The sequence below is a fragment of the Camelina sativa genome, chromosome 7 (assembly GCF_000633955.1).
Source record: "Camelina sativa cultivar DH55 chromosome 7, Cs, whole genome shotgun sequence".
Taxonomy (NCBI): domain Eukaryota; kingdom Viridiplantae; phylum Streptophyta; class Magnoliopsida; order Brassicales; family Brassicaceae; genus Camelina; species Camelina sativa.
The window spans coordinates 16,965,229-16,987,092 of NC_025691.1; the positions used below are offsets into that span (position 1 = coordinate 16,965,229).

A 21,864-nucleotide genomic window follows, 5' to 3' on the forward strand; every position below is an offset into this window, starting at 1 on the left:
ATGAAACAGGCAGTTCACAATTGATATATAAAGCTAAAAGACCTACAATATAAACTAATTTCAGGAAACCTAAAATGAACTAGTTCCAAGAAGAAAAGACAACTTAGCTCTAGATGCATGACATGTTGTTACATCAATTATCTGAAAATAATTTTGATAAACGTTTCAAACTAGACAACATAACTTACCATTTTGTACAAATCATCTTTGTTAAGACTGACACGGAAATGTCTCTCCAGCACCTCTTGAACAACTACCTTCTCAATGTCATCACGCAGCCTCTCTGCAAGAATGTAATACCCTTCTCTGGCTAGTTCTTCATATGATATACCGTCTATATAAGTCCTGGAACGATATGCCCACCGGAATAAATCTCTTGGAGTTATATATCCATGTTTTCCAGCAAAAGCTTTGCTAGTCTGCCTACTGCGTTGCAGGTCTTTCATCACTTCAACCATTTTCGAAGCATGACTGTTTGGAATAATACACTTCCTAGAAAGAATTTCAGTCAGTTCATCTTCTGGAATTTCATCAACATGAATCTCCACAAACCGATTGCGAAAAGCTCGGGACAGTATTTTTCGTCCACCATATAAAGTTGGAGGGTTCTGCGTAGCGAAGAGCATAAAATTAGGATGCGCTGAGATTGTTTCACTCAGCTCAGGCACAAAAAGCTCCCTATTGTCATCAAGCAGTCTGTTTAGTGCCTCTAAGACATCAGATGGAGCCAAATTAAGTTCATCTAATACAATCCAATGCCCACCCCTGACAGCCTTCACCAACGCTCCTTCGTGAAATACAAGCTTCCCTGAAGAATCAGTCATATAGGAACCTAAATACTCTTGGATATCAGTCTGCTCATGATTATTGATTCGAACAAATTTGTTTCCACTTATTGCTGCAAGATATTTGACAAGGCTTGTTTTTCCACTGGATGTTGGTCCTTGTAAGAGAACAGGATATCTTTTGATAAAAATGGCATGCGCCAAATGATTGAGATGCTCTATTATACTCTTCGTCTGAACATAACTCTCAACAAATTTATCAGAACTGCCTTTTAATTCTCCCAAGTATCTTTGAAGTGGTTGGCTTCGGATATTTCCCCCAGAGATACGTTTTATTATTGGTTCCATGATCTTAGCACTGGAAGCATCCAATAGGGAGAGAAAAAACATGGAAAATCCATCGTATAATGCTTTCTGAAATCCACCAATACCTTCTGCTTTTATCGCATATTCTAGCGCACGGTAAAGAGACCTTAAGCTATACTGTGGCTTCTGATTAGCACCATCTTGTAAGGTTTCTTCAGATAACCTTTTAGCTTCTTTGTAAAAGCAAACGATGCTGCCAACTAACTTACTGTCAGATTCACGTCCACCTAAAAACCGCCTCACGAATATCTCCAGGTCAGCATCAGATAAGTTCTCATCCACAGCATACTCTGTAAATCTGCTTCGGAAGGAGAATGGCAAGTCTCGCTTACCAGCATCTGTGGCTGGATTCATACAGGCAAACAAACGGAAATTCAAATGTCTGGGAATGCCCATTACATCCCCTCTCTCAGCTAAACAAAGTGATCCCCTCACTCCTTCAAGAACACCAATTAGCCTGCCCAATATCTCCGGTGGGGCTAAGTTCACTTCATCTAGTAAAACCCAATGCCCCTCCCTGAGGGCAGTCACAAACGCACCTTCAACAAAGGTAAAAACCATTCCACCTGAAGATATCTGGTGACGAATCTTCTTCACTTTCTTCGACAGATGCGCCCAGTTCACAATCTCTTCGGGTTTCTTTCTCTTTCTACCAGACCTTTCTTCCCTAAATTTACCAATGCCATCAGTAGCTTCTATTAACCGTTCCAAAAACTTATCCCACTTCTTGGCTCTAAAATGTTTTTGCAGATATTTCATAATGCTTGCATCATCCTGGATACCAAAAATAAAGAGGACTTATTTACTCCAGCAACATGCTAAATTTCTTCCAAAACATATCTCGTTAAGAATGAGTGAAGGAGGAAATCAATGCGTGACTAAGTTTAAAATGTAAAGCTACCTTAATCTTCGAAGCTCTTGCCAATTCATTGAATTCATTGTACAGCATTGTGCACATAATCTTTGCATCAATAGGCTTAAAACCTCCCAGTAGATCAACTATATCACTTTGCTGGCTCAAATTCTGCAGAAAAGTAAAATAGAAATTATAGAAAACACTACGATAACTAAAAGAATAAACTAGAAATTATAGAAAACCACTATGATAACTACTACAAAAATCTATGTCAAAACATACCAAAACAGTGAGTTTCTGTCCGATCCAGTGTGCAAGATTTTGAACTAGTGTTGTTTTCCCAGTCCCTGTTTCTCCTACTAAGAGAACTGGCTCGTTGTACTCGACAGAGCGAGCTATTTTCTCAAGTAACCGTGTAGATGTGCTTGTTTCAACAAACCTAGACCGATCATGTGACTGGAAAACAAAAGTAGATCAACAAGAGGCTGTAATAGATAAATAATTGTATCAGGAAGAAGGAGATGCTTATAAACTAACCGCAGTTTGACCAAGTGGAAGAGACACTCTGCCAATTTTTAGAATCCCAGAATATTCCTGCAGTTCATTGAATTATTAGAAAACAATCTCAAAGCATCAACCTAAGACATTGGGTTCAAGGATCTAAGATACCTGAATTGGGGGCTTATGCTGAGATTCTGGAACGGCGACATTCCAAATGTTAGCCACAATGTTACTCACTGTCACTCGGTTTTTAGTTGACATATAAGACGCAGAGAATATATCAGCTGCCTGAGGAAAAAGCACAAATGGCAAATTTAATAAAGAAATATTAAAATAAGAGACTAATCCAAGCAAACTGTAAAGAAACAGACCTCCTGAAAAATTGCCTGGCCATCGAAGGAGGACAGGCCATGAACCCGCTCACACCACTTGAGCAGATCTCTGGAAACGATGACCATTTAGAAAGAATAGAATGACCAATCATTAATAAGAAGAATTTTCAAACATAGACATATGCCTACCTCAGTGAAAATCTACTTGGAGAACTGAAAGTAGCTGAGTTTTCAGTTGTTGAACCAGAATACTGGGGCCGAAGAGCAGAGTTGACAGTTTCAAATGTTTCTGCAAAGATGGAATAGTTTCAAAGTTAGTACAGATTCCATGTATAGAGGCGTATGTGCAAGAGGAACTTACCAATAAGTTTCTCTGCAACAGGAACCAGGTTTTGATACCGAGCACTCAGGATACCTTGCAAGCTTTCACGATCTGGTGGATATACAACTATTCTCCTCCATAAAGAACTTAACGAATTTCCAGCTACATCCAAGATAAGCAGACATAAAAATAATAAGGTTTCTTGAACTGAATCTAATTTGCAAATAGTAAAAGATGGGTTTTTCTCAGGCTCTAATGCAACGTAAAAATACAGATAGTACCTCATAAGAGATTTAGTGTTGCAAACATTAATAAAATTGGATCTTTAATCTATCATGCACTTTGAGCTAGATTGGTTAGGCAAATTGGCCATGTTAATCATCCCTATATCAGCTTTGTTAATTAGGAAAAATAGCCAGCATGAATATTCATTATAACAGCAGTTAATTTAGCCTCTCATCCCACTGGCATTTGATTTGATGCTTCAAGCAATAAACTCCATACAAGTTTCAGGTTTCAAGCTAATCATACGAAAATACCCTTCAACCTATTTTGCAACCACGTCACCCCTAGATGACATTAAATGTAGCAAGATCATAGTTATCATGCCCTTCGAAATGCTGAATGGTTCTATTGCGAAAATAAGCCAACGAAAATGAAACAGTTAGGCTGTCAAACCAATCAGTGTCTGCAAGACATACCTTCCCTGATGTGTGACACACTACATTCGGGTGTTGATATAGTTGAAAACAGTTGAAAACTCTCCGCTATCCGTATCTCCTGCAAGCAGATTTAAAGTTAAGAAGCTCCGAAACTTGAATAAATCTCTCAAGGAAACAATACAAGTACCTACAACAGGAGTTATTCAAAAGGTGTGGGTCCTACAATATTTCCCCATATAGGATAAGAAATGGAGCAGCAAAAAGAGTGTTTACCTCGCCTTGACTGGTCAAGAATGAGCCAGACCCTCCCAGCAAAGGTGACAAGACGAGGGGAACATCTGATGGAGCTTTGTCTATGTCTTCAAGAACCACCCAGAAACCATTCATAATCGCCTGCCAAGATGGAAAACATAAAAAATATTGATGCAATTGTAGGAGGATGGATAAATAAATAGGCTGCCATCTGAATTTAATTACACAAACCTGGGTAAGTGAGCCAGGCTGCCATTTGAATTCGCCAGGTTGATCGGTACAGACATAAGTGCCAACCAACGTTTTCCCATCAAGTTGATCATCCATGTGGATAAACACAACTATCAAAATTAAAAGAGACAAAAAAAAACAATATATAGTGAGAAATAATTTAGTTTAAGGCCTTAATTTTAACAGTGGAAACATAGTATGCACAGCATCATCTCCAGATAGTTATTTTTCCCTTCCAGTAACGTACAAAGTTGCTTGAACCTAGCCAACTAAAAAATTATTTGAGACCAATATACGTAGATATTAAAATTATAACATACCATGGGTACCACTTTCATCAGCCAACTTCCTAATGAGGGCAGACTTTCCAGATCCCGAGGGACCATACAGAAGAACAGGTCGCTTTTGACTAACAGCCAATGAGACCATTTCAAAAGATTTCTCCACCCTAGAGTGGATTTCAAATGGTTCAGAGAAAGATTTGACATCCCTGAATTGAAGAGAAAGGTGGAATTCAACCCGAATAAGAGAAAATTAACATTAAGTACAAGTGGCATTAGTGTTGAAAATTATTTCGAAAGAAACATAAAGAGAACAGACCAGGTGTCCAGCCTCCGAATCTTCATCAATGGCTCATTTGTTTCTAAACCTGCTGATTGTCGCTTGTGAATCCCAGGTACAAGTGTGTTAAATTGTTGCAAAGACTTCACAGCTGTGTATGTAGGCAACTGAATGTATAATCCAGCCTTTTCTATTTCTATATCCTGACAAAATTCTTCCCAGCTGGATGTATCAAAGAAAATAACCTTAGAAACAAAACTTCAGACGAAAAGTGAATTAAAGATCTTGAGTATAGCTAAAACTGGATTACCGTAGCAAGCACGAAAGTGCTTCTTCCACTTCAAAACCAAAACATCCAGCTACTCTGTCACTGCATCTTAAAACAACAGAAAGAATTTGAATCCCACACCACACAGCGTCTCGATGCTTTTCCGAGAAATGCCTTTTTTGTCTAGGACATTCTGAGAGCCTTTTCATGGAGTCCAAGTAACAAGACCAATCCCACAACTTAGAGAAAATATCAGGTCTAATGACGAGAAAACGATATGATACACGAAGACAAAGCAAGTACGCCGCTGTAGCCTGATTCAGGGGAAAAAATATCAATGTAACTGGCCAAATACTAGGAAGTAGATAAGAATAACAACAATGTCATATACGTTACATATGATGCTCTGACATCAGTAAACGTCAAATATAACAACCATACCTCCATGTGCAACTGATAAATTGTTTCTTTCACAAGAATTCGCTGGTATGGTGGTGGAGCTTCCTTAAAATAATTTAGAATAGACCTACAAATTTAATAAATCTTCTGTTAGTAGACTAGTTTCGAGCTGTTTTTATTAAACCAAACTAACTTATTTTCACATTTCTCAGCTTTATCGCTGGTTCACATGACTGATCTCATCTTATATACTCTTTCTAGCTCCAAAAACATAAGCGATAAAGTAAATAGTCATATTACCCTAGCAAAGACGAATTCAAATGAAGTGCACGACTGAAGGCCAAGCAAGCACACTCATGAAGCTCCAACCTTTGTCCACGCCGATCATAAAAATCAATCACACTCATACCTCCCTTCATGGCATTATCCAAAACTGATGACACATCGTCTGAGTAGTCAGTGCTTGACTTTAGATCACCCACTAGATGAAGATTTCCCACCACTCTATCTACAACCCTTCTTATAATAGGAAGGAAGCAATGAACCAACGGAATTGTACACTCCGGGTGAAGAAACACATCCGACAAAGCATGAATCACCTTTTCGTTATCCACCACTTCTCCTCCCTAAACAAACCAAGCAACCATAAAGACAAAACAAACTCAAACCCACCTTGGGGTAACGTTTGATTAACAGTTACAAGAATTTACCTTGCTGAGAACCCAACTGAAAAATGGAAAAGCTTCCACCTTGGGGCAACGTTCAGAAAAAGTCTCCAAGGCAAGTTTAAGGTTGAAACTCCCATCAATAGCCATCGATACCTGTTAATAGATGAAACCACAGACACTAAAAGTAGGGTTTCTAGGCAACCCAGTGATTAATTTTGTCACAAACACAAAACAAAGGGGAGAATTTAGGTTTAATCGTGCCTACACTCAAATCCTCCGAAGACGATGGAAACTTGAAATCGACACAAGAGCTGGAAAGGAAGTACCTTTAGTAGCAAATCTTACGTTTTGAGAGAACGGAAGGCTATAGAGAGAGATTGGGAGGATGAAGAACGAAGAGAACGCGGCGCAGTCACAGGTTTAAGGGTTTAAGCTAAGCGCCTTTTTAAGGTTTTTATTGCAGTCGAAAAGGCGGTTTGGGTTTTAGGAGAGAGTCGGAAAAAATGGAATGAATAATTTACAAAATGAATCCTTTAATTTACCCAATATTGCATACCTAATCACTTTATTTTTTTTGTTTCTAATTTTCCCAGAAAATATGAAAACGCAGCGTTTCGATGATGATAACAGAGAATTTTCGGTAACCAAAAAAGCCTAGGCTGATGAATGTTCATAGTATTTTGGATACTAATTCGAGTTAAATTTGGAGATGGGATACTAAGTCATTGCTTAATAAACAATTTAATTGTAGTTTTTGGTTACTAAAATGGGAAAATCATATTTTAAACCTTCATAGTATTCTCGGGTAACACTTTAAACCNTCCCCATATAGGATAAGAAATGGAGCAGCAAAAAGAGTGTTTACCTCGCCTTGACTGGTCAAGAATGAGCCAGACCCTCCCAGCAAAGGTGACAAGACGAGGGGAACATCTGATGGAGCTTTGTCTATGTCTTCAAGAACCACCCAGAAACCATTCATAATCGCCTGCCAAGATGGAAAACATAAAAAATATTGATGCAATTGTAGGAGGATGGATAAATAAATAGGCTGCCATCTGAATTTAATTACACAAACCTGGGTAAGTGAGCCAGGCTGCCATTTGAATTCGCCAGGTTGATCGGTACAGACATAAGTGCCAACCAACGTTTTCCCATCAAGTTGATCATCCATGTGGATAAACACAACTATCAAAATTAAAAGAGACAAAAAAAAACAATATATAGTGAGAAATAATTTAGTTTAAGGCCTTAATTTTAACAGTGGAAACATAGTATGCACAGCATCATCTCCAGATAGTTATTTTTCCCTTCCAGTAACGTACAAAGTTGCTTGAACCTAGCCAACTAAAAAATTATTTGAGACCAATATACGTAGATATTAAAATTATAACATACCATGGGTACCACTTTCATCAGCCAACTTCCTAATGAGGGCAGACTTTCCAGATCCCGAGGGACCATACAGAAGAACAGGTCGCTTTTGACTAACAGCCAATGAGACCATTTCAAAAGATTTCTCCACCCTAGAGTGGATTTCAAATGGTTCAGAGAAAGATTTGACATCCCTGAATTGAAGAGAAAGGTGGAATTCAACCCGAATAAGAGAAAATTAACATTAAGTACAAGTGGCATTAGTGTTGAAAATTATTTCGAAAGAAACATAAAGAGAACAGACCAGGTGTCCAGCCTCCGAATCTTCATCAATGGCTCATTTGTTTCTAAACCTGCTGATTGTCGCTTGTGAATCCCAGGTACAAGTGTGTTAAATTGTTGCAAAGACTTCACAGCTGTGTATGTAGGCAACTGAATGTATAATCCAGCCTTTTCTATTTCTATATCCTGACAAAATTCTTCCCAGCTGGATGTATCAAAGAAAATAACCTTAGAAACAAAACTTCAGACGAAAAGTGAATTAAAGATCTTGAGTATAGCTAAAACTGGATTACCGTAGCAAGCACGAAAGTGCTTCTTCCACTTCAAAACCAAAACATCCAGCTACTCTGTCACTGCATCTTAAAACAACAGAAAGAATTTGAATCCCACACCACACAGCGTCTCGATGCTTTTCCGAGAAATGCCTTTTTTGTCTAGGACATTCTGAGAGCCTTTTCATGGAGTCCAAGTAACAAGACCAATCCCACAACTTAGAGAAAATATCAGGTCTAATGACGAGAAAACGATATGATACACGAAGACAAAGCAAGTACGCCGCTGTAGCCTGATTCAGGGGAAAAAATATCAATGTAACTGGCCAAATACTAGGAAGTAGATAAGAATAACAACAATGTCATATACGTTACATATGATGCTCTGACATCAGTAAACGTCAAATATAACAACCATACCTCCATGTGCAACTGATAAATTGTTTCTTTCACAAGAATTCGCTGGTATGGTGGTGGAGCTTCCTTAAAATAATTTAGAATAGACCTACAAATTTAATAAATCTTCTGTTAGTAGACTAGTGTCGAGCTGTTTTTATTAAACCAAACTAACTTATTTTCACATTTCTCAGCTTTATCGCTGGTTCACATGACTGATCTCATCTTATATACTCTTTCTAGCTCCAAAAACATAAGCGATAAAGTAAATAGTCATATTACCCTAGCAAAGACGAATTCAAATGAAGTGCACGACTGAAGGCCAAGCAAGCACACTCATGAAGCTCCAACCTTTGTCCACGCCGATCATAAAAATCAATCACACTCATACCTCCCTTCATGGCATTATCCAAAACTGATGACACATCGTCTGAGTAGTCAGTGCTTGACTTTAGATCACCCACTAGATGAAGATTTCCCACCACTCTATCTACAACCCTTCTTATAATAGGAAGGAAGCAATGAACCAACGGAATTGTACACTCCGGGTGAAGAAACACATCCGACAAAGCATGAATCACCTTTTCGTTATCCACCACTTCTCCTCCCTAAACAAACCAAGCAACCATAAAGACAAAACAAACTCAAACCCACCTTGGGGTAACGTTTGATTAACAGTTACAAGAATTTACCTTGCTGAGAACCCAACTGAAAAATGGAAAAGCTTCCACCTTGGGGCAACGTTCAGAAAAAGTCTCCAAGGCAAGTTTAAGGTTGAAACTCCCATCAATAGCCATCGATACCTGTTAATAGATGAAACCACAGACACTAAAAGTAGGGTTTCTAGGCAACCCAGTGATTAATTTTGTCACAAACACAAAACAAAGGGGAGAATTTAGGTTTAATCGTGCCTACACTCAAATCCTCCGAAGACGATGGAAACTTGAAATCGACACAAGAGCTGGAAAGGAAGTACCTTTAGTAGCAAATCTTACGTTTTGAGAGAACGGAAGGCTATAGAGAGAGATTGGGAGGATGAAGAACGAAGAGAACGCGGCGCAGTCACAGGTTTAAGGGTTTAAGCTAAGCGCCTTTTTAAGGTTTTTATTGCAGTCGAAAAGGCGGTTTGGGTTTTAGGAGAGAGTCGGAAAAAATGGAATGAATAATTTACAAAATGAATCCTTTAATTTACCCAATATTGCATACCTAATCACTTTATTTTTTTTGTTTCTAATTTTCCCAGAAAATATGAAAACGCAGCGTTTCGATGATGATAACAGAGAATTTTCGGTAACCAAAAAAGCCTAGGCTGATGAATGTTCATAGTATTTTGGATACTAATTCGAGTTAAATTTGGAGATGGGATACTAAGTCATTGCTTAATAAACAATTTAATTGTAGTTTTTGGTTACTAAAATGGGAAAATCATATTTTAAACCTTCATAGTATTCTCGGGTAACACTTTAAACCTCAATAGAATTTCACTAACACTATAAACATTTAAAATGATTTCACTACCACTTTAAACATTAAAACTAACTTTTCTGTTTGTACCGCCATGAAAAATGACGGAACAGTAATATCTGTTAACGTGAAATAGTTAAATTATGTTGGTTTAATTTAAATACTCGTTTAATTAATTTAATTTAATTTAATTATTTATGACGATTGATAAAAGAAAATTAAAAATACATCAAAGCAAGAAAAAATGAAGAATCAGAGATAAGGTTAAAATATTTGACAAATGTAAAACTGAAGATGGGAATATATTTAAAAGATTCATTGGTTTCCAATGAGAAGTCAATCGATTTGAATGAGAATCCAATAGAGATGCATTTATTAAAAGGATTAATAATATGAAGAGTAATGTCGTAAAAGGTTTGTCTATAATAAAGATGAACACAAATTTTTTTTTTATCTTTTTATTTATTTGTAAAAACTAAAACTAATTAAAATTTAAATTAAACCAACATAGTTTAACTATTTCGTGTTGACGGATATTATTATTCCGTTATTTTTTATGGCGGTACAAAAATGAAAGTTAGTTTTAAGGTTTAAAGTGTTAGTAAAATCATTTTAAAGGCTCAAAGTGTTAGTAAAATCATTTTGAAGGTTTATAGTGTTAGTGAAATTTCCTTGAGGTTTAAAGTGCTATCCAGTGACACTTTGAAGGTTTAAAACATGATTTTCCCTTACTAAAATTATGTTTTTACATATGAAAAAAGTAGAAAAAAATTTGGTTACATATGTCTTGGTAAAATTAGGATAGTGACACGACGATACTAAGTTACTAACACAAATTAACTGCTCTCTCTCTTACAATATACTAGGTTTTCACCCGCGGTGTACCGCGGGACTAAATTATAAATTATTATATTTTAAATAATAATTTTTAATTTATTTAGTTTTCAAATTCCCAATTAATTAACTTTTATCTAATTAATTTATAATTTTGTGTAGAATTTTCTTCTTCTTACATTTTATACAATTTATAACCTAATTACATTAAATTTATTATTAGATAAAATATAAAATTTTAAAACACTTACTTTTGTTTTCTATAATTAAACAAAGGTATATGTATATATGGTATGTTAGTGTATATGTGTATACAATTTTTTGTTTTTTTGGAATATTAAGAATGTGTTTTAGTATGTGTAATATTCTGTAGTTCATATATCAAATAATTTATAAGTTACTTTTTCAAATTATGATTACAAATCTATAGTATATGAAATAAACTAATAGTTTTAGTGTTGGTTCTATAGTCCAAACCTGTCATGTTAGGCGGATCACGCAACATGTTCAAAGATTTTTAATCCGCAAAAACTCATCTTACGAAACTCGTAAAAGTAAAATATAGTATGTGAGGCTAAAAGTCACTTTTTATCAAATCAATTTTTTAATTTTTTAAAGAACAATAGCTCTTCACTCACCTCCTTATAAAATAAGGAAATACAATCTGTAGACATTTACAATTATGTTTGTTACCTTTTAAGTCACTTAGTTTCTATAAAAAAAACAATTATAAGTAGAATTAATTTGTTTATTAAATTAATTTATTAATGTCAGCGATATGCTTGTAAATAAGTGCTAACTTCAAATTTTATTTTATAAATGTCTCAAAAATGTATATATAGATATATAGATTCATTATTGAGAGTTATATACAACTGTGAAATCAAAATGATTTTTATACTACAGAATCAGAGAGAATCAATCAATGATATCACAAAATTAATTACCCAAACCTGGTTTATACGTAGAGACCCGATTTTCTTATATTGATATATCGATTTGTTTTTTTTTAACAATTTGTGTCAGTTCGGGACCCAAATTTTTTAAAAAATTAAAATTATTATCAACAGTTTAATCATTTGGCTTTCAAACACATGAAAATAAGTTATTATCAACAATTTTTTAGAGAATTGGTTAATTAAATATAAAATATTTAATGTTAATGGGTGTTGGTCCGATATTTTTGGAAATTTGAATTGGTGAAAATCTTCTTAAGTTTAGATTCCAAATTTGATATTATTTAAAATAAAAAAATAATTGTAAAATTAATGTTAATGGCATGATTGTAAATAAGTTCCAACTCGAGGATTTATTTTATAAATGTCTCCAAAAATGTATATATAGATAAAAGATATTTTAGGCTTTTTTTTTTTTACAAAAGTGTTTTATTTATAATATAAAGCCAAGTATAACAGGCCAACATTACATGCCAAAATAAACAAGCCTATAAAACAAGTCTATAAAACAAGCCTAATAAAACAAAAGCTCAGGTCCATAAAATCCTACTGAAGAGTAAAGCGTTGACACACATAGCATGTGGCAAGAGAGAAACAAGATGGCTGACATGTGGGAAGTCGAAGAGAGTGGAGTCTCCGATCACCGGCATACGAAAGTAGTGCCGGCAAACTTTAAACCCGGCCAAAATCGCCGGAAAATTACAAGAAAATCTCGATTTAAGCCTGGAGAATAAGGCAAATTCCGATTTGCTGAGAGTATGACTCCACGCAAAGCTTCTTCATCTTCGTCTTCAATATACAACTTTTCGATCATCAAGAGAGTAGATCTACATCATAACATGTAAATCAAACAAACTCCATCGACCCATCAAGCATCGGCATAGAAGCAATCATCATCATTAATTACCGGATCTATGTCTAGCCAAACACTGCCGAGAGAAGGATGACATATATGTTAGAGTAAATCCAGCCAAAATGGAGCTAAGATAGCCACTGCTGCCGAAGAAAGAGCCAGCCAAAACAGGGCTAAAATAACCATCACTGCCGTATAAAAGCCAGCCAACCCCGTTGAGAGAACCGGGGATGCCAGAAGCGAGCCCAATAAACGGGAAACTAAGCCGAGAAAAACCAATCGGCGAACAAAAAGCTGATAGGAGAGTTTCTTCCTCTCAGAAAAATCGTAGAGAGAGAAGAGAGAGAGAAACCTACCATGTGATTTATATATTTACTTTAGGCTTTTTTCTTTATTCTATTTTATAAGATTTTTTCAAGTTTACATATATTTTAATATTATTTTAATAGTTTTTGACTATTTAAATTGTATTGTATTTTTCTCTAATGGTTGAATTTTGTTAAGTAATACAATATTTATTGTTTCCTAATTTTTATGCTTTTACTCAAAAACTTTTATATTTTGGAACAGAAGAAGTACTATATGTAGAAGTTGTAATAATTCAAGGGAAGTCAAGTTATTTGAAGTAGTGTTGTAGAAAATTATATCTCACATCTATATTAACATTTTTACAGCAATTTTAGCAAACAAGCCTTGAAGTTAAGAAATATTTACATTTCATGACATTGTAAATAGATGTTTTTTAATTAAATTATAAAACAAAAATATAGATTCAACCGTTTTCCATTAACAAAAAGAAAGATTTCCTAATTTATCACCCTATTAAATCCGAAATAAAATTATCTATTTTCATCGTCCCAAAATATCTTTACAAAATCTTAGAATAATCGATTTCAAAATATAAATTTACGAAGAGCCTATAAATCAGCTACATTTGATTTTCTATCTTCCTAATTAATTACCACAATCAATTCTAAAATATAAATTCTCCCCAAATCTCTATATACAAAATCATATAAAAAACGAATTAATGGCTCAAAATTAATCTAATAACATAAACTTGGCATATTCCCAATATATATTATGCGAATATGAAATCCCTAATTAGTTGCTAATGCGTTCAATTAGTTCCTTAATTTCTCGCCTATAAATAGTGTTGAGCCATATTCTCAAGTTAGCATCACCGACGACATAAGAATATACACCTATTTGTTATGCTCATTTGGCAGTTGCACATATGGGAACTGTGATGAAGTATGTAGAGATGTCTAAGACTTCTTCAAGCCATGCAGGGATCACCGAACCTGGGGCAGTCTTTATGCCTTCCCATGTGTCACAGCTGAATGATAAGGTTGTGACCTCTATATTCTTCTGCTGATGGAGAATAGTCCACAGTAGCTGACTTTTTAAAGTTTTTATGTTTTATGAGGGAGAGCTAACGAACTTATAAATGCTTCAGCCCCTCTTTTTATTACTCTTCTCCTCTTTTTGTTTACTCTTCTCTGGGTTCGATGTTTTTTATTTTGTTTTTCGTCGACCCTTCAATTTCACGGGTATTTATCAAAAGTATTAATGTCAATTTGAAATAATATTATTTTGATGCTATAAAAGTATTCATCAAAAGTATTTATATTAAAATATTAAATATATTTAATTAATATCATTAAATTCTGATTATTTAAAAATAAATTATATTGTGGTATATTGCGGGTTAAATCCTAAAATTAACCATCAAAATACTCTTATACAATTGTAAACATTAAATAAAACAAACATAATTAATAAACAAATATAATTTTAGTTTAAATGTATCATCTCGCGGTATACCGCAGGTTAAAACCAAGTAATATACATTGTCAATTACTCAATTAGTAATGGTGTAAAACAGCTTGGCACTTTCCATGGTTAAAAGTTAAAAATGATATTTTCGTCTAAATGAAAAAATATATAGACTAAAAAGTAAGGCTAAATGAAAAAATATATCCAAATTTTTATATATCTATACTAGTATTTTTGTAGAGTATTTTGACAATTAAATCTGTTTTGGAAACTATTAGCATTGAATGACATAAAATGTTTATATCCATATCCAAACAACTTTAGTAGGGGCGGGTTGTTCGGTTTTTCGGTTTTATTTTTTGAGTATACGTTCTTTTCGGATTTATAAAATTAAAACCATATAGAAACCACATGTATTTCGGTTTAGATATGTTTCGGTTTTTTTGGTTTATGGGTTTTTTGGTTTATAAATAATGAAACCATACGTATCTCAGTTCGGTTTGGTTATGGTTTTATTAGGTTATTCCATATTTTACACTAAAAAAAAGTTATAAATGTTGCATAAAATAAACAAAAAAATAGAAATAATATATCAGTCAATAAGTTATACATAACTTAAATTAATATAAGCTAAATCTAGTTTCGTAAACCCAAAGCTTCCAAATAATTTAAAAAGTAAAATCCAAAAAAATAAATTCAAAAAATTATAAATCTAATTAAAAAAATCTTAAAGATATTATTAAATATAATATAAACTGTGCATATATACTTATATATAAGTATTCAAAATATTTATCAAAAACCAAAAAACCATTCTGTATTACGATTTTTTACCAAACCAAACCTAAACCATTTGGTTAATAAATTTGACAACCAAATGGATTTTCAGACCAATATAACCAAACCAAACAATTTATTTCAGTTTACTTTGGTTTGGTTTTTTAGGTTACGGTTTTTGACATATATATAATATTATTTGGATTTGGTTTATCAACTAAGTTGGTATACTATCTAATTAAATTTTCAAAATGAAAACCCTACAATGGGTCTGATTGGAAGCACACAAACGCCTCGTTTGCAAACGAGCCGCTCCAATGATCACCAATCAACAAGTCGTTTGGAGAAGGCGGTTGGATATCATGATTGGGGAAAGCGTTTGAACATGGTGGTTAGAGCCTGTTTTTGGTGGTTACAACCACTCATGTTTTTGGTGGTTACAACCACTCATCCTATCCACTATCAAAAACCAACGTTTGGCTTTATAAATATGTTGCACAGTTTTTTTTTCTTTGGACAAAAAGCTGCACAGTTTTATTGTTCAAACTCTAATCTTAATTTAATATATGTTGCTATTCTTCTCAATGTTTTTTCCATATGAAAAGGTTAGTAAGCCAAAAATAAATAAAAATTTAGTAAATCAAGATTATGATTTGAATAGTAACATACATGGAGATTATGATTTTGTTAATATCATATTATGAAGATTTTAAAAATAAACATTTGCTAATTTTGTTAATATCACATTTGATCATTTCGTTAATATCATTTAAATATATTAGTATTTTATATTATGAATTAGATAATGATTTATTATTTCATTTTTAAACTAAATTAATTTCAATTTTTTATAACTTATACTATTCAACCGCTTAAATGTTACCAATCAAGCTAAATACTCAACCGCTTTCTTTTACTATGTTGTCTTTTCCATCCGCTAACTTTAACTGCTTTCTTTTTAACCACCTTCTTTACAACCGCTATTAAAATTTCAACCGTCTCTTTTAAACGTGGTTACCAATCGGAGCCAATCTAAATACTAAACCATATCCCTTCAAAATTATACCTTAAATGTGAAATAGAGATAACTCAAACCTAAAAAGAAATCTCAAAACTAACTTTAAATATTGAAATGTGTGAAAATAATGTTATTATGGTGTACAATCTGGGTTGGGTGTACCATCTAGGTTAGGTGTATCTAGGTTTAGTGTACCATTTAAATAAATTTTCAAAACTAAACCCTACACTCTAAATACTAAACTCTATTCATTCAAAACTATACCCTAAATGTAAAATAGAGAACCAAAACCTAAAAAAAAAAATCTGAAAACTAACTTAAAATATTGTAATGTGTGAAATATTGTTATTCTGGTGTACAATATGTGTTTGGTGTATCATCTAGGTTTGGTGTACTATGTGGATTTGGTGTACCATCTAGGTTTGGTGTACCTTAAAACTAAACTCTATACTCTAAATACTAAACTCTACATATTCAAAACTATAACCTAAATGTAAAATAGAGAACTCAAATCTAAAAAAAAATAATTCTAGAAATTTTGGGAAGTTTATGAAATATCTATAAATTAATTTAAAATATTATAATGTGTCTAATTATGATATTTTGGGAAGTTTATGAAATGTTATAATTGTCCATAAAACTTGTTTTAGAATATTTCTCAAAAATCAAGCACACATATAAAACTTAAAACACATAAATCCATTAAGAAAATGATTTCTTCATTTGTAAAAATAATTTTTTTATTTAGGTTATTATTTTGGTCATGTGTAAAAAATATAAAAAGTATAAAGTTCATTAGTTATGAAAACATACCTTTGTTTTTGGGCTAAATTTTATTAGACCTAGTTTTAAAAACAAAGTTGTCTTTATGTGGGATATAAAAAACAAAAAAAGTTTAAAATGTCATTTTCTAAGTATCTCTCTAATAGATATTGACGTTAGAGAGGAAAGAGAAAAGTGTCGACTTCTCAAATTTGTTTTTAAAAGTGTTTACTTTTCAAATTACTTGTTAAAAAGTGTCTATTTCACCAATTATGTCATATGTTAATTCTTGATATTATATATATATATATATATAAGAGATGTCTACAGTAAAACCTCTATAAATTAATAAAGTCGGGACCATGAAATTTTATTAATTTATAGAGGTTTTAATTTATCGATAAATTAATAATTATTAATTTATGAAAATATTTTTAATTTTCATAATTTTAAAATTTTTGTATTACAAAATAAGATACTTTTTTTATTATTCAAAGTTGTAAAGAATTTTCTTAATTTATATTCTTGTCTATCGTAATTGCTTAAAATTTTTGTATTACAAAATAAGATACTTTTGTTATTATTCATATTTGTAAAGAATTTTTTTAATTTTATATTCTTGTCTATCGTAATTGCTAAGTTTAAAGTGTAGGTAAAAATGATAGATGTTAGAAATTTAGAGTTTAGAATAAATTGTTAATATTATCATTCATGGTAATGATGAAGTCGAATAAGATATTGCGCTAGTTTTAGAACCAATTACATATAAAGAAGCAATTATCACATTTAGAACTCTTCACAATTTTTAGATGTGGCTTTAGAAGACGATAATGAAAAAAATTAGAGATGAGCTCCAATATGAATACAAATTCAAGAATATGCAAATAACAATAGAGTCATATTTCACTAGATTTTCTTAGATATATATATATATATATTAATATTATATGATTATGAATTTATGATATTGATGGACCATATGTTTATATAGGATTTCCAAAAACATTATTATCTTATTAATTTATCGAAATATGACATTTTTTATACCGCCCAATTCGGAACTGGAAAAAATTATTAATTTATAGAGTATTAATTTAAAGAGTATTAATTTATAGAGGTCCTACTATATTTTTCTTAAAACGACATTTACAATGAGCAGATGATTACGTACGGAGCTTACTGCTTAGTCTGCTTACACAATAGTTTTGATTGTTACACAATGGATTTCCTTGGTTTAGTTAAGATCAAAATGGTTCCGGTTTATCTCATATATTGTACATCCTAAATAAAAAGCTGAATCTACTATCCAAAGTCCAAACGATGAAAGGAAGAAAGAAAGATAAAAAATTCCGATAAAATGAGAAAGGTCACAGATACAACACCAGTGTTAGCAGAGATCCCCTTCCATGCCCATGTTGATATACAAAACAAAACTCTGGTGGTTTCGCAAAAGTTGAACGGATTGACATTCTAGATTTGGCAGACAGAAGCAACATGCAGGTGGTTTCAGTCTGATTTTATGCCTGACTGAATCCAATCAAAGATATGAGCATCATCATATCACAATAAGACCCAAAACAAAGATGAGGACTTTTCATCAGTTACCTGTTTGTTAACGCGTGTACTTCGATGGATATCAATCTTATCACCGTCAAAAATAAATACAAGATTTTGCAGGTTAAGCTTAGCTTTCTCTGCAAACATTTTGAAAACCTGCTCAAACTTCTCATCCTACAAGAAAACAGGAAAATACCATTTCTACATCAGTACACAAAGGCATCTCATAATTTACACATTGATAAAGACAGGGAACTCTTATATTATTACTTCAGCGACCCCTCAAATAAGCCTCTAAGATCCCTTTCAATATTTAAAGTGATCTCTTCAATCCCCAATCTAAACTCATGCTTTCCTAGAACGCTCTGTAATATCTAGCTATCCGGATGTTAGCGAGGGTGACATAACAACTAACTCTTAATCCCACGTACAAATTTTGCCTAGCAAGCTACATGTTGATAAACTTACCGCAAACACACGGCATTGCTTCTTTTCATCTTTTTTCCTGAATTGTAATGACAATCTTGACCCTGTCATTCGTAGGCCCTGGTGGTGCCTCATCATCAGCCTCTGAAGGTGGATTGAGTGATACTTCAATCTCCCTTTTAGCAGACTCCTCAACTTCCTGCATCACATCCGCTACAGATTTTGTGAATGACATGAGCTCCATCTTCTTCGTCCTACATTACATATTTCAAATTAGGAATATGAAATCAAAGTATAAACAATAATACTAAGACTATTCACGGATAGCAATAAAATAAAAAAGTAGAAGGAAATGACTAATCACTCTAACGAAATCGTATAGCAAATTTGACTAATAACTAAGAAAAAACCCAAGAAATTCTTCTCATCTCAGAGTCAGAGTCAAGAGTCATCAACACCACCGAACCGAACCGAAGACGATGAAAATAAAACCTAATTCTTCTTATTCTTCTTCTTCTACAAGCTTAATCAGAAGACAAGCTACTTTGTTTAAGAAAGCTCGCGAGCTTTCAGTGCTCTGTGCAATCGAACTCTGCGTAATCTGTTATGGAGCCGATGGAGCGCTTAAGACATATCCAGAAGAGAGGGAGAAGGTCGAAGCCATAGCTCGAAGATACATTGCATTGAGCGAGACGAAACGACACAAAAGAAGCGTTGATCTTAACGTGTTTCTCGCAGATTCCAACAAGAAGAGACCGAGACGTGTATCCAAGTTTCCAGTTTGGGACCCTAGGTTTGATAATTACCCGGGTGAGCAAGTCACGGGAGTGGTTCAGTCCTTGGAGCGTAACGTAACCAGATTACAAGATAGGTTTCGTGCTCTCGTTGAAGTTCGGGAACAGAGGAAGATGAATCAAGGAGCGAGTGCGAGTAGTAGTAGTACTAGGAATACGATCAATCAATATCTGCTTCCACAACAACCAAACAACCAGTTTTCCATGTTTCTGCTTAACCATGAGAACGGGAATGTCTCGCAAATCCCATTAGGTTTGATGAACCAAGGGCAATCTCTGCCGATGATTCCGCCTGAACTACTACTGATGAATCCGGATGTGGGAAACTACAACTCGGGCTCACTTGGAGCTTTTGGTCCTCCTCTTTATGATCTCTCACAACCCCTCTTTTCTTGATTTGATTTGATTAGTGCAAATTATCTAGTGTCTAATATGATTTTTTTTGGATTATGTCTGTCTGTCTAGTGTGTAATAGATTCATTGTTTGGTCACTTGCTGCAATCTGTACTCTCTCTCTCTCTCTCTCTCTCTCTCTCTCTCTCTCTCTGCTGCTATCATCTATACTTGTAAAGCCTTAACTGGCTATTTTTAATCAATCGATTAACAGCTAATTCATACTGTTTCTAGTTTACCTACAAGTAGTTACTAGGGATCGTCAAGTTAGAGAAATTTTGTTGGTAAAGTTTCTTTCCACATACATGCTACAGAGCCCACCAATGATTTTTTTTTTTTTTTTTTTTTTTTTNCAGGCAAGAAACCTCACCAAATCCATTTCTATCTTTCTTAAAATAAAGTATTGAATTTTAATTTTATTTTCTCTACACTGTCGCTAGTAAAATACATGTTTACTTATATATTCTCTACACTGTCGCTAATTAGCACTTGCGCAGAGATTGAGAGGAGTTTTTTTTACAAGAAATCACAGTAGAAAAACCAAACAATGTAATAAACCAATTTCAAGGTTTATCCCCAAACCAGAGCGCATTCACAGCAACTGAAATGACGCATAAAGACAAACACAAATGAATCATAAAAATGTTTACAGTAAAATTTTGTATCACCAGTCTCCTAACATATTTAATCCTCCTCGCTCTTATTTTCAGCCATTGTCTGTTCCGTTACGATAACATCTGCCCCAACATGTTCCTTGCTAGATTCATCCTCGAGTGACGTTTGAGTTTGTTGCGGTTCATGATCATCATCTGGTGCTGGTGAATCTATCTCAGTTGAAGCAAGTTTGATATCAGTTCCAATATTTTCTGATTCCAAATTCTTACTTTCAACTGATTGTTCCTTCATTTCAAGAGGATGTTCATCAGATAAGGTTTTGTCATTCTGGCTTGTAAGAGCTTCTTCTATGAGACATGGCTCTACTGTTTCCTCTTCAACCTCTTTGCTTTTGTCAACCGAGTCTTCTCTTGTCGTGAAACATGACTCCACTGTTTCCTCTTCAACCGCGTTGCTTTTGTCAACCGAGTCTTCTCTTGTCGTAAAACATGGCTCTACTGTTTCCTCTTCAACCTCTTTGCTTTTGTCATTTGAATCTTCTCTTGTGGTGTCTGTGGCATGGTGGTCAGATGCAAGATTTTGATCATCAGCTTCTTCTGCTAGTACTAAAGTATTTGATTCATTATCATGTATAGAAGAACTCCCAGGAAGATCTGGCTCCTCTTCAGCAACACTTTCTGTCTTAGACTCTGGCCCTTCAAGATTTGTGGAAGCAGGAAAAGACTGGAAAGTGTCCCAATCATCATCATCATCATCATCATCTTCTTCTTCATACTCCTCGTCATTTTCTTCGTCAATTCCACTTTCTATTGTGCTAACCTGATTGAATGATGTTGGCACAGTGGGCAATACTTCTGCTTTAACCATATCAGCAGTAGAGGTAACTTTTTCAGGTGTTGCTACCATAGGTGCTGGTAATCTGATATCCATGGGTGGAACCAAGGATTTTGGCTTTGGAAGGGCACTATCTTTAGAGACGGAAGCACGGATGATATCCTAAACATCAGAAGAACAAGGACATCAATTAGATAGTTCAATTTTTGCATGCAAAATGCTTACAACACATCAAAGGAAAATAAAGAAAAAAGTTAAGTTGATTAAAAGGATGGGGG

General features: G+C 33.9%; 4 protein-coding genes across 4 annotated transcripts in view; 1 reads left to right on the plus strand and 3 right to left on the minus strand.

Annotated features, from left to right (window-relative positions):
• The window catches only part of LOC104701315 (midasin-like), a 28,166-nt gene extending 21,513 nt beyond the window's left edge, over window positions 1-6,653 (minus strand). Inside the window, exons 1-17 of the mRNA XM_010416967.2 lie at window positions 6,246-6,653; window positions 5,836-6,161; window positions 5,578-5,662; window positions 5,179-5,450; window positions 4,908-5,090; window positions 4,628-4,797; window positions 4,308-4,417; window positions 4,098-4,217; window positions 3,864-3,942; window positions 3,202-3,324; window positions 3,030-3,129; window positions 2,880-2,949; window positions 2,677-2,796; window positions 2,545-2,601; window positions 2,290-2,463; window positions 2,053-2,175; window positions 189-1,925 (exon numbers count right to left, since the gene is read on the minus strand). Of these exons, the coding sequence (XP_010415269.1) occupies window positions 189-1,925; window positions 2,053-2,175; window positions 2,290-2,463; window positions 2,545-2,601; window positions 2,677-2,796; window positions 2,880-2,949; window positions 3,030-3,129; window positions 3,202-3,324; window positions 3,864-3,942; window positions 4,098-4,217; window positions 4,308-4,417; window positions 4,628-4,797; window positions 4,908-5,090; window positions 5,179-5,450; window positions 5,578-5,662; window positions 5,836-6,161; window positions 6,246-6,350 (3,954 nt within the window). The 5' untranslated portion in view covers window positions 6,351-6,653. The remainder of the gene's footprint in view (window positions 1-188; window positions 1,926-2,052; window positions 2,176-2,289; window positions 2,464-2,544; window positions 2,602-2,676; window positions 2,797-2,879; window positions 2,950-3,029; window positions 3,130-3,201; window positions 3,325-3,863; window positions 3,943-4,097; window positions 4,218-4,307; window positions 4,418-4,627; window positions 4,798-4,907; window positions 5,091-5,178; window positions 5,451-5,577; window positions 5,663-5,835; window positions 6,162-6,245) is intronic.
• On the minus strand, window positions 6,994-9,624 carry LOC104704689 (midasin-like). The gene is made up of 8 exons (XM_010420732.2): window positions 9,217-9,624; window positions 8,807-9,132; window positions 8,549-8,633; window positions 8,150-8,421; window positions 7,879-8,061; window positions 7,599-7,768; window positions 7,279-7,388; window positions 6,994-7,188 (listed from the first exon to the last, which is right to left on the minus strand). The coding sequence occupies exons 1-8, from the start codon at window positions 9,319-9,321 to the stop codon at window positions 6,994-6,996; spliced, it is 1,446 nt and encodes a 481-aa protein (XP_010419034.1). The 5' UTR covers window positions 9,322-9,624.
• On the plus strand, window positions 19,391-20,268 carry LOC104701316 (agamous-like MADS-box protein AGL103). The gene has a single exon (XM_010416968.2). The coding sequence runs from the start codon at window positions 19,430-19,432 to the stop codon at window positions 20,138-20,140; it is 711 nt and encodes a 236-aa protein (XP_010415270.1). The 5' UTR covers window positions 19,391-19,429; the 3' UTR covers window positions 20,141-20,268.
• Window positions 20,575-21,864, minus strand: part of LOC104704690 (HEAT repeat-containing protein 5B-like) — a 20,610-nt gene continuing 19,320 nt past the window's right edge. Inside the window, exon 47 of the mRNA XM_010420733.2 lies at window positions 20,575-21,748. Coding sequence (XP_010419035.1) covers window positions 20,822-21,748 — 927 coding nt within the window. The 3' untranslated portion in view covers window positions 20,575-20,821. The remainder of the gene's footprint in view (window positions 21,749-21,864) is intronic.

Bases quoted from the DNA above. Each gene is read 5' to 3' on its own strand.
- LOC104701316 (XM_010416968.2), top strand. From the start codon at position 19,430: ATGAAAATAAAACCTAATTCTTCTTATTCTTCTTCTTCTACAAGCTTA.